At 33.6% G+C, this 13068-nt stretch overlaps 2 protein-coding genes across 2 annotated transcripts; both read left to right on the top strand.

Annotated features, from left to right (window-relative positions):
- Positions 1-2652: 2652 nt before the first annotated feature.
- LOC130969183 (probable histone H2A.1) lies at positions 2653-3846 on the top strand. Its single transcript, XM_057894807.1, has 2 exons — positions 2653-2926; positions 3424-3846. Exons 1-2 carry the CDS (start codon positions 2738-2740, stop codon positions 3637-3639), a joined length of 405 nt encoding a protein of 134 aa, XP_057750790.1. The 5' UTR covers positions 2653-2737; the 3' UTR covers positions 3640-3846.
- Positions 3847-4099: 253 nt separating this feature from the next.
- Positions 4100-9432, top strand: LOC130969184 (uncharacterized). Its single transcript, XM_057894808.1, has 6 exons — positions 4100-5290; positions 5418-5461; positions 6404-6471; positions 7439-7524; positions 7835-7992; positions 8211-9432. Exons 2-6 carry the CDS (start codon positions 5438-5440, stop codon positions 8259-8261), a joined length of 387 nt encoding a protein of 128 aa, XP_057750791.1. The 5' UTR covers positions 4100-5290; positions 5418-5437; the 3' UTR covers positions 8262-9432.
- The last annotated feature ends 3636 nt before the right edge of the window (positions 9433-13068 follow it).

The following is a 13068-nucleotide window of genomic DNA, read 5'->3' as shown; positions in this document are numbered from 1 at the left end:
TAAATAGAACCATATAAATGAAAAAATAAAAATCACATTATCAAATAATGAGAAAAAGGTAGGTATTTAGATACTTCTTTTGGATTAAAATCATATTATCAAAATTTAAGTTAGACAATAATTCGTTTATAAAATATATAAGAATGACTTTATCAAATGATGTACTTTGATATAAGAATGACTTTATGCTCCACATTCACATGCTCTTCAACCTCATTCTCCTCATTTGTATCCTTTCCACTTGCATCTTCCACATTTTTTTTCTTCTGTTTCTTTGACTTCCTGAATTTCTTAATCCTCATAACAACATGTTCACAATCACACCTGACTCTCTTTTGGTCATTCTCTATGTATCTTATATTTCTCCCTTCATATATAACATAGTCCTTCAAAGTATTATTGAATGTTTCAATGATTGAAAATTTCATCCCCAACTCAAAATAAACTTTACCAAACTCAACCCCCTCATTAATGCAGGTTCTTCTATCTCCTCATCTTTTTCATTATTTTCATCAACATTAATGCCAACAGCTTCAAAATATGGTTCATCCAGACCAACACCAGGCTTAGCAGATCTTGTTGTTGCATTTGTAGGCCCTACGACACTAATAGGTCTGGCAACAACACTAAACCTAACAACACCACTTAGGCCATAACCTATTGTCCCATCTTTATTCTTCATATATATGTTGGCCCGCCAACCTTCTTGCTACTCAATGGAGTCTTCCTTGTTGTGGTACTACTTTTAAATTTCTTATTTAACTTCTTTAACACATTTCATTGAGTTTTTATTTTTTTTATCACTCCTAATAATCTTTTTCTTCATCATCACACATTCATCTTCACTATTATCATCACTAATCTTACGGGATCTATACAACTCATCCTCTATGATCTCATAGTCAACATCACTAGAAAAACTGTTGGATTGATCACCATCAAAATCAAACTCTTGATCATCAAGTAGAGCTAACATTATTTGGTGATCAAAGTACAGATCAAATTTTGGAGTCTTTTTGTTCTTTTCTTTGTATGCACGTAACTCATTGATCTCAGCATCTCCATAGCATGTAGTCCAAACTCGAGGTTAAAAGCTGTAAAATCAAACTAGTACATAGCTTTGTAATCATGATACCCAAGTCCTTTGAACATAGTTTTCAAATCAAAGAAACACATCAAATCAATGTCCATTTTGAAAAACTTGTGCACTTTTTCATCAATATGCATCACATCCTTATTATTTCGCACAAAATGATATCCATAATGAAAAACAGAAACCGCAAATACTCCATCTACTAATAGAATTAAAATAAACTACAATCAACAAAACCGAAACCAAGAAAAACAAAAATCCAATAAATTTGTTCATTAAAGCTAGAAGATGCTATATTCTTCCAACTACTTTAAAATCCACATACATATAATACCATTATAAGTCACAAGTTCTGACCGTCACTAAACCATAACCATCTACCAAATTAAATTGATTAACCAACATACTCACTTGCTATTTGTGCGAGTATTCAGTGAAAATATTGTTGCTGATGTCGCATCCACCTCCGCGCTTCATGTGATTTGAAGATAATGACAGTGAATGATGGGCGTCATGATGACGAATAGAGTTCTGACGTTGACGGTGACAGTGGTTATGTGGGAGATGAGGTTGTAGTAGTATAAGGTTTCAATGTAAAAATGAGTGAATTGTGGAGTTTGGTGTCTTTTCGAACTTAGTTTCGTTGATATAAAGGGACACTAGCGAGTGTTAAAAGTAACGTTTCATACAAATTCATGAATTATTTTGTCCTTTTGAATATGTAGACACTTAACTGTCACGTGTGCGAATTTATGTGCAACTTAGTATTTTTCGTTAATGAATTACACTAAAAAATAGAGAGAAGACTATTATGTCTGATGAAAAAAAATTAAAGATTAAAATCTAATGTTTTAAAATATCTAATTTTTGTTATAAAATAAATAAATAAGAAAAAAGAAATAAATATAAAATAAAAAATATAAATAAAAAATTCTAGTATTAATTTTTATTAATATATTTATTTTAATATAATAAAAGCGAATCATATATATTTACTAATATAATATATGTTGCAGTTTATACTCAGAGAAAGAAAAAGAATTTATTGTAGCATATAAAAAGAAAGAAGAATATTTTTGTTATACATCATTTGTCTCAAACCTCCTCATTATTTATACACACAATATTTACTTTTTTAATTTTATTTAAGTTCAGTTTAATTTGAAAACTTCATTCTCTTATCATAGAAAAACTGAATCGCTTATATAATGAATTGAAGTGACATATCAATATATCATTAATTGAATAGACTTCCATGGTCATATCACTCTAATTTTAAAATTTTTAGGATTATTCTATATTTTTTTCAAAAAAATTTCAAACTTTCACCTATTAAGAAAAAAATTTAAAAGTTTGGCGGCATTTTCGTGAATTCAGTCACTGCCCAAAACGAACGTAAGTCATAAGTCGTAACACGGATCTATGATTCCAATCCTATCCCGACTGTCCACGTTTCACCCATCTGACAGTGAAAAAGCACGATCCGCGTCGTTAAATTTGATTGGCCACAAGTTTAGTCGCACACAACATGCTATATATAAATGTCGCAACCGCCTCAGCCTTCATTCATCCATTAATATTCTCTCGCAAAGCGCTCAAAGGATCACTCTCTCTCCGTTAAACCGAAGCATTAAACATTCGTCAATGGCGGGTCGAGGCAAAACATTAGGATCTGGCAACGCCAAGAAGGCCACCTCTCGGAGCAGCAAGGCCGGTCTTCAATTCCCCGTTGGTCGTATTGCCCGGTTCCTCAAGGCTGGAAAATACGCTGAACGGGTCGGTGCCGGCGCCCCCGTTTACCTCGCCGCCGTCCTTGAATACCTAGCCGCCGAGGTAATTTTTCCTTTGCTTGGTTTCAATTAAGTCCTTAATTTCTTGGCTTTCCTTTTTGTTAATTTCTAGGGTTTTGAGATTTGTCGAAATTTCCAGTGTATTGGATTTCCGTTGATATGAATTTAAGAATTGTAGGTTTTTATCTTTTCAATTCTTTCTGATCGGGTTTTTCCTTTTATTTCATGTGTTTGCATCTTCGATGTTGAATCTAGGGTTTCATGATTCAATGTTAATATTCTAATTGGGGTCAAGGCATTTTAATCTTCGCATTGTTTAACGTGTAGGAATTTTTTTTAGTTGTCAATTTTTTTGGGCTAAGATAAGGTTCCCCTTTTTTTTTTTTATAAATTATAAACAATGTTGTACAATTGCAATTTTAGGCTTAATGCTAAATATTAATTTTACTTTTGAATTAGGATTAATGTTTCAGATTTAGGACTCAGCTCGAATTTATGTATATTTGGGTTTCTGAAGTTGTTAAATTATGGCATTTTCAGGTTCTTGAGTTAGCTGGCAACGCTGCGAGAGATAACAAGAAGACCAGAATTGTGCCACGTCACATTCAATTGGCGGTTAGAAATGACGAAGAGTTAAGCAAGCTTCTTGGAGATGTTACAATTGCCAATGGTGGTGTGATGCCCAACATTCACAACCTCTTGCTTCCTAAGAAGACCGGAACCTCGTCCAAGGCTGCTGGCGATGATGATTCTTAGAAACATTTTTGTTGCATTGTGTTATTTCTTAAAAGATTAAGTTCTATGTTCCACCTATTTTTACTTTAAAATAGGATTTTAAGGCATATTCCTGGTGGTTGTTTCATTAGTTGTAGCATGTAGTTAGATTTTTGGTAGGTATGTGAATATTTATCATCTCTCACATGTTTCAAATTGATAATAGATTGTTGAAAATTTAAATTCTTATGTGGCAGTCTTAAACTTTACCATAAATGTTGTTACTTGTTGCTTACGAACCACTAGTGTTAGCTTCATTCGTGATGCTTTTTGTATCTTGCTGAAAGTTTCTGAGAAATCTTGTTGTAGAGTGATGCTTTTTTCTCTTTAGCTAGCAAGTTTTTTATACTATTGTATGCAGCATCACGCCATCAAGTGCCTCTTCAAAGGGTAGTGGTTATGGTTTTGCTGATAAGGTTTGACAGTATCACTACTAAGATTATGTTGTTATGTGTGGCTGAGTAACATCTACCATTAGTATTTTACTAGTTATCTGATGCTTGTAGTTGTTAAACTTTACAATGGATGTACACAGTTGAAAATGGAAATGAAGACAGAAAACTATTGTTTAACAGAGTTGGTAAATTTGAATTGATTCACTTCATGCTTTAGCTGGACACCACATTTTTCTATCTTTCTCCATCCTTTCAACTTTAACATTGTTGCTGTTGATTGTTGAGAGATCCTTATGCAGCATAAAAATAAAGATCTATGAAGAGATACTAGTTTAGGATATGGATTAATAGTTTGTTGCAAATAGAAATCATTTGTCTGATGTGCATGTTCAATTTGAATGTTCCTCATTGCCACTGACTGTGGACTTCCATCAGATTTCATGGAAGATGGAGTAGGGAGTAGTGGAGTAACATACAGAGATAAGCAACCCTGGGTTGCGTCTTTTCAACCTCATTGGCAACACGGAGGATGGGAGCTATCTCCACAAGAGAGGAGGGTACCACCTCACTGTCGAATATTGACTCCCCGAGTTTCCCCGCCGTCTGTGTCCGCATGATCCGCCTCTGTGGCGCCTCTGAGGAGGGCCCCGCCCCTCGAGACGATATCCTACTCCTCTGATCTCCTCTCCTATTTTCTCTTCTTCACTTCACAAACAATGAGCCTATAGATTCCAGCAGAATCTGCAGTGCAGAGGACAGTGTGTGAGAAACTTAACTGAAATGACATTGAATGCTTGTGGAAAAGACAAGAGCTGGATGGTTACCTTATGAAGCACAAGAGAGAAACCCTAGAAGAGCAAAACACACAGAAGAAGAGAGAATGTGCCGTGTGGGTGAGGATGGGGATTCAAAGAGAGCAAGCTAAAGCTACTTCGAAGCAAAGGAAAAGGGGAAAAAGAAACTACATCACACACACAGCTTTATATTATAGTAAAAAAAAGTTTTTCAAATAAACAGGGGAGATGTAAATTTGAAGGCCCAGGTTTCAATTGCCTTAACTTTTCCCACCTTTGAGAAAATCAGTTTTCAGAAGCTTGTCTTTGGACAAGGCTCTTCTATTATTCTAGCTTTTTGAGTCGTCTTTGAATTTGAATCATGACGGTGATCTACTGAAGCTGCTGGGCACTCTCTTGTCTCAGTTGTTGTGGACCATATATTTATTTGCATCAAAGATTCTGGTATATCTGCAACCTTTTACATTATTTAATTGTAATCTCCTTTACTGATGATCAAATATCATAGAATTAATAGTTTATGCATATACATGGCATACAAAATGATCATACAATTGCCATTAATTTGCAGAGTTCCAGCTTGAACTATTAATGCAGTCCCTTTTTTTCTCTTGGGTAATTTCCTTATTATATTCTTTTGTGTCTTTATTTGTGAATCATTCTTCCCTTCCTGGTACCGTTTGCGTCACCTGTTGATGCCATAGAATTTGTGTAGAGAAAGGAGGATTTATAACATGCATGGAATGATGTAAGTGTTTAAAAGTTAAACAAAAATCAACCGAATATATATATCAAGAATCGGATCAGGTGCTGGTGCAGTCTTATGAGTACGAGCTAAAATCTGCATGCAAAATAAAATTCCTAACCCTAATTAAAGTAATAAACATAGTACAATTAGCAAATAACAAATAACAAAGTCCTTCCTTAATGACATTCCATGTTATATTCTGAAGATTATCGTGAGATACATTAAATATGCAGGATATATTGAATTTTTTCTGAGATATTCCGACATTATTTTTCACGATTGATGCTACATTACTCTTATATCTAGTAGGTACAATATAATCAACTAGAAAAAGTTCCTCTAAAAGGAGAATGTAAGGGTGTATCCCCCGCTGAATCATTTTGTGAGTTATGATTACAATACTTTTGTTGATCTAGACTTACATAAACATAAACCCTTGCCTTCATATTTGAAAAGCAAGCTGACTCTAGAGTAATGGTTAATACATAAGGGCATATTTGTCTTGCATGTTCATGCAATTTATACTGGAAGTATTACACAGTAAGTTTGGAAAATGTATTTGAATATGGCTTGATGAGGTTAAAAATGTTTTATCTCAGTATTCAAATCCCAGAGATGAGAAACTCCCTCTACATGTTTATCTTGGATGATCTTATTCAGCATTTGCTGATTTTAAATACATTAATGAAAAATGTTTATCTAGTTCTCTCTGCATTGGCAAGTTGCTGTGTCTATTGGTCCTTTGATGTGCCATAATATTTCTGGCATCCCCTGGGGAACAATTAATTGTGTATATATTTTCCTTGCAGGCAAGTCTTTCGGAGGGAGAAAATGACAGTAGTTTGACCAAGATTACCATTGCAGGTCTATGTTTAAGGTTTGTGTTATATGCTTTGCCTGAATAACTACTATTGAAAGGATTAAGTAATTAACTAATCTTGTTTGCTCATGGGTCTTTCATATTACTTATAGGTGTTAATAGGACTTTAAGTTGAGTGGAAAATATATACAAACTAATCTAAAAGGATTTAAATTAATATAGGGTGTTTTGTTTTTAGTCTCTCAAAGAACATGTCTTGGCGTTTGTTAGCAGGCTTTTCCAATATTTGGTTCTTAGTCCTGCTGTTCTAAACTTTGATCATTGTAAGTCTAAACTCTCGAATGTTTAGTAAATATTAGAAGTTCCTTACATATATTAGAAGTTTCTTTTTTGGTCCTTGTAAATATTTTATAAACCTTCTTTTGGATATCACCGCTTAATAGTGCTGGTCTAATAATAGAGACCAAAAACATAATGTTGGAACAAAACTCAGACCCAAAGAAAGAAAAGATTGAGGGACAAAGACCAAAATGACTTATGGATATTAAAAATATCTTTAAGCCATCTGGGACAGGGTTGGGTGTCTTGCTTCTACTTGGTGCATCTTGGAGAGACTGGAAAGTTTTTATTGTTCTAAAGAACATGTTGTCATGCTAATCTTTGTATTGAGGATCTCTTGTCCTCCTCCTTGTTTGCATTATCCTTCTTCCCTGACATTAATGTTTCTTCCTTTAACAAGGAAAAAAACGAAAGAGAAAAGGAAAAACATATTAGCCAATGTGAAAAATATTGGGAATGGGTGGTGGCCTGTGTGGTACCTATAACTTTTGTTGTTAGATATCCTTGGGTGGCTCTTGAGCAAATAATTTCATTCAGAATGGGAAACAAGAAAGCAAATTATTAGCAATGTGCCCTACTTGGTTGTTTTAGTCTGCTATAGTCATAATGATGGTTTGGTTTTTCCATGCTGACTGTTGAAATAGTTTCCACTATTACTAAATTGCATATGTTTCTTGAAATGCAGTGACAAGTTTTCACACCTGCCATGTACGTTAGTGCAGCCATCTATGCATTCTGTTAAAAGAGAGTATTTTCATGTGCCAGAATTTGGTAATGCTTTATTAATTTAATTTTGCAATACTGGTAAGGATAATTTTGTTTCGGTGTTGTCCAGTAATGTGTTGTAAATTTATTGAAAAAGTTAGACAATGATGGCATAACATTTATTTAATATTACATACCTTCACATTAACGATAACAACGACGACAACAACAACAACAACAAAGCTTTGTCCTACTAAATAGGGATTACTACAAGGATCAAGTGACACCATTGTGCCTGTCACAAATGATGCCTGAACATAGCCATATATTCCTTGCTTGATTAAATTTATTTAACCTCATTTTCTCCCTCTTGCAGCTAGAAGCTTTTGCCATCCAATATATCCACTTGGAGAACAGCAGTGGCAATTGATTGAGGGAACTCCTCTAATCTGCCTCCATTCCCTTCAGATTGTGCCTTCTCCACTTCCACCATTTTTTGCTTCTCAAACTGTTATTAACTGTCAGCCTCTTATGGTATGTGCAATTTATTTCAACAAGTAACTTGCCTGCTATGCCTATATATTTGCTATGGTCATAGATTATGTTCTTTATTGATCTTTAATTATTTTCCAGATTCATCTTCAGGAAGAAGCTTGCCTTAGAATATCTTCTTTCTTAGCTGATAGAATTGTTGTCAATTCTGGTGATATTTTACCAGATTCCTCAGTAAACTCTCTTTTCTTCACTTTCAGTGGACTGGATCTTATGGTTCCTTTGGACAAGGCCCAGTTGGATATTTCTAAAAGCAACTAAGAATCGTCAAACCTCCTTTGCTGGTGCAAGGATTCACCCACAATGAAACTAAGAATACTGAAACTGGATAAGGATCCTGCTTGTTTCTGTCTTTAGGAAGGTCAACCAATTGATGCTAGCCAGAGAAAGTGGAGTGCCAAAGCAGCCCAGATTACTTTATCTCTGGAAGCATGTACTGGCCCACCTGCACTTCACAATTCTCTTGCAGCCCTGATTACTTTAATAAATTTCTGTTTCTGTCTTTTTACGTGTATTTTGGGAGAGTTGGTGAGAAAATAGCAGTGGCTGGAAAAAGTAAACAACTGGAGGGAATTAAGAGCAAATCTTCTAGCGAAAAGTTAATGGACATAACTCCTAGTGACAGTGCTGCAAGTTTGGCAGTTAAAGACCCTTCAACTTCGATTTCTTGAGTCTTCACCATTGAATGTCGAGGGAATGCCTCTAGTTTAGTTTGTTGGAAATGATTTGTTCATTAGTGCCACTCATAGAACCTTTGGTCCACCGCACGCTGGGAGTGTTCAGATAGATTGCGTAGATGCTGAGAAGCACATAGCAGGAGAGAATGGCTCATTCTTAAGTTCTGGAGAAAATATTCCTTCAAGCAGTGATAATGGAAACCGTCAACTGAGAACTGTATTGAACATTCCGTCGCCAGAAGGTATTAAAGAATTATGAGTGATCTAGAGTCTAAAGTGGTGATAGTTGGGAAAATAAGGTGCCTTCAGTTTTCATCTTCTTTCTTTAGATGAAAAACAGAACTTCAACTATAATGGGGGATCAGAGTTCCAATTATGTGTAAGACATGGTCATGGATGTTAAGCTTTCATCCCTTGTAGCGCAGTAACCACTTTTTCAAGCTGAAACTGAAAAAGTAATCATATGGGGTTGGTTTAACCATGGAAACTTGGGATACATGAGAACTCAATCAAACCATTCTGAATCTGACGCAAGCTAAGCATGGACAATATCAGCATGATGTGATGTAACTAAATTAACAAGAAATGCACCATCCTTCTGACGAGCATTTCCTAACCAATACATAAAAATTATCTTAGAAAGAGAAATCAAGCCTCTTGTTTTTCTTTCTTTTTTGTTACTTTCTTTTCCTTCTTATTTTATACTTATATACATGAACAAATTTGATGTGACTGTCTCTAAAAAGAGCAATTGTCAAGATGAGGTTTAGGACCAAACCGCTCATTTTACAATACTGCCATGATCCATCACAGGGTAGCCAAAAAGCGTTTCAACCTTTTAAGAATTGAATTAATAGCAAATGGATCCATTTTTCAAATATTGAAAGCAACCTTATACAAATTATGTTGGGAGGGAACAAGAAGTCACTTCATCAAAGAGAACTTCCAATACTAGTTCATCACTTTCAAACTTATCCTTGAGTTTCTTGAACAAGTCAATAGCAGAACTGATGCAAAATGCGGTCACGTATAAATATAAGCGCATTACACATTGCAATTTAATTACAAAACGAATGAGAAATCAAATAGATGCTGAAGGGGAAATAAATTAAACCTTAGATGCTTGTGAACACAATATATGATAACCATCCAACTCTCCTTTGAATTTGGTGAACTCTTCCTAATATGTCCCTAAATTAGTTAAAGAGCTAAAGAAAGATATAGCAATATCGTGTTTTCAGAACCTACGAGATAAGACTTATAACAACTTTTGGTTCCAAATTGTATCCAGCTTTATTAATCTCCCTCATATACTAAAAGTGCCTCGAACCAGGGACGGTTCTACATACATTATTGTGGGGGCAAGCGCCTCTACTACAATTTGGAATTTTTTTGAGTAGTATATGATAATAATATTTATTTGCCCCCATTAGATTATTAAATTTGACCCCATAATAAATTTTTACTCAACTTTTGGTACTTAATCGTCAATTTAAAAATTTTATATTAGAAATTCGTTAGAATTTAGAATGATCAATTCTCAAATTTAAACGAAATTAGTGTTCTTTTTTAAAAATTAACTCAAAAGAATATTATTTATCTTCTTTTCAAATTAGCTTTAATTTTTGCATAGCAACTGTATTAATTGAAAGAAATTTTTTAACTATAAATATAAATAAGAGTCGACTTCTAATTGTGTTAGGAAGTGAATTTTTTATAAATTAGTAATATATATAAAAGAGAGAAATTTTGATGGTAGTTAACAGAAAAATTATTTAATTTTTTTAAATATAAACCTAAAATAATAGAAATTTAAATATATTATATTTAATTACTATTTTAGTATTGTAATTTATATTAGATATTTTGAAGGCTAATCATATTTACAATAATAAAATACAATCATAATAATATTATATTATGTACATAAAAATAATTATTTGTATAAAATATATAAAATATAAAATACACATTAAAAATAAGTTAAACAATACATATTTATACACAGATATAATAATTAATAAATAATTTAATATTTAGTTTTTTATATACATATATTATTTTTATTATAAAAATAATTATGATGTTATATAAATTTTGCCCCCACTACCAAAATTTTCTGAATTCGTCACTGAGGCTCGAACAACTGCCCATGTGATGCAAGAGATGAGACAAGGACGCTCTTGATTTCGTTTAAGCTTTTCGCTGGTATGTTTGAATCCAAAATGACCTACAATGTAAAACAAATTTTGTTTAGTTGGATATTCGAAATTGTATCAAATATTTTAATCATTTCAATTTCTCAAAGCGTTGTTTCCATTCAACTCTTTTTTCTTTTTGCTCTCTAACTCTCTTTCTCCTGGTTTAAAAATTGTTCAAATATCTAATGCTGTCATCCGTTTCTTCTCTTGAACGTTGCTTTTTCCACTGACGGTATGAATGTGCGATTGTTACCTCTATTTCTAAGAGTAATATCTTGGTTCAAATATATTAAGGTGGAAATTCAAATGCAACTAACTTCACATAAGTTGATAATTGAGAATTGTTTGATGAAAATTTAGTCAAATAAATCAAATCATTTAATCGCTCTCAACTGCACCTGAGTTTTTACCATATATTAACTTTACTCTACCAACTCTGATTCATCTTTTTACATAACTTTATTTAAGATCTTCTTAATCAAGTGAGAGTTAGTTCATATATTTGAAAAAAATTAAACTCTTATGCCCTATTGCATGTTTTTTTTTCCTTATTCATGTGATTAATTTTACTACAAAATAAAAAAAAACAAATTATAGCCAAAGTAGTAGTGTGTGTTGTGTATATATGGTTTTACTACTACTTTTACTAGCGATTTTTTATTTTGTTTCATGAATTGATTTTAAAATTGTATTTGATTAGTGAATTTTAATTTTAATTTTAATTTTATTTTATATCTGCTCAGACACTTATTATAGTACATATCCGTCCACTGTTCAACTAGCATGTGTACAGTGTACCACTTCTTTTTGCCAAAATCAGTAAACTGGGCAAAAACGGTTTTAAATCATTTCGGATGCACGTCGGTCATTTTATAGATATGGAAAATGGAAAAGTTTGTTTGTCCCAGGTAAAATATACGCAAACTCACGGTGACGGACCAATTAGATTTATATAACATCCACAGTGACTCAAGTTTCAATTATCTTGAAAACATAAAAGTAAAAACATAGGTCAAGGACTTCCGTTTCAGACATGTTGAAAGATGGGAAAACTATGCTTTATAGATAATTTTTTCTTTTGCTTTGCTTTTGGAAAGGGATCTCTTATCACTCAATCTAGTCTTTCCCTTTCCTCCTCTTGATGAAATTAAAAAAAAAAAAGGGAAAAGACCCATGAAGGACATTACCAGAAGCATTCATGAGAAGTTCGTCACCGATAAATTTGGAACGCTAACAGCATAATCAGCAATGAAGCCTGAAATATCATCTTCATCAAAATCTGCATTACATAAAAAATGAATAACTCTAATTACTTATAAAAGACCACCATTAAGGACAACTTTGTAGAGCAAAACACAACTCCCTAGATAAACAAAAGTATAGCGCCAGAACTCAACAGATTCAACATCAACTCGTTCTTTCCGATTGGAAACAGATTTCTAATGTCTTAATTTATTTTGGCTCAACCCCTATTTGGTGTTTAGAATTTAACTCATAATTGGAATTGAGCTTCTGAATCCAAATACTTGAAATGCATATTAGAAATGGTGTGCCTTTCTAATGTTTGGAGTTGGTGCTCTAAAAACATGCTTCCTTTGGTCAATCCATCAATCTAGTTGCCTACATGGATAATATTGCCATTACATGTAATGATTGTAAAGGCCAAAAGAGATAGAAAGTAAACAATAGAACTAGAAGAGCTGGGGTAGGAATGAACTAGTGTGAAATCACCCCTTCCCCAGTTATAGAATTATACTGGAAATGTAGAGCAGAAAAATATGGTAGTGTTAGATAGACTCCCATCCCATGCTCCGTTCCCAATTCTGTCTTAGTTCCTACCTTCTCATTATCCCTTTTTCCTCTATAAAGCAAGAATCTCTCTCTCATCCCTAACAGAATCGGCCCAGGATCACACACCCATCCACTAACTCTTGCACATGGCCTAATTAGTTACACAAGTGGTTCCCCACCATTTGCACTTTTATGTCTCCTATTCATGCTAGTAACGGAGGAATTCTATTGGCCCCCTGTTGCTGCCTCAATAGAATCTTCTTTCTTGCTCCCACCGTATTAGAATCATACAACAGGAATAGGTGCAATATGTTTCACAGGATTGAAGCAGCTCAATCAAAAACCAATTAGTGGCACAGATAGCACACTACTGCAAAGATTTGGCTTCC

This window comes from Arachis stenosperma, chromosome 3, assembly GCF_014773155.1.
Source record: "Arachis stenosperma cultivar V10309 chromosome 3, arast.V10309.gnm1.PFL2, whole genome shotgun sequence".
Lineage (NCBI taxonomy): Eukaryota > Viridiplantae > Streptophyta > Magnoliopsida > Fabales > Fabaceae > Arachis > Arachis stenosperma.
Note: the sequence above shows the minus strand (reverse complement) of the source record. Positions and strands in the feature narration are given on the sequence as shown.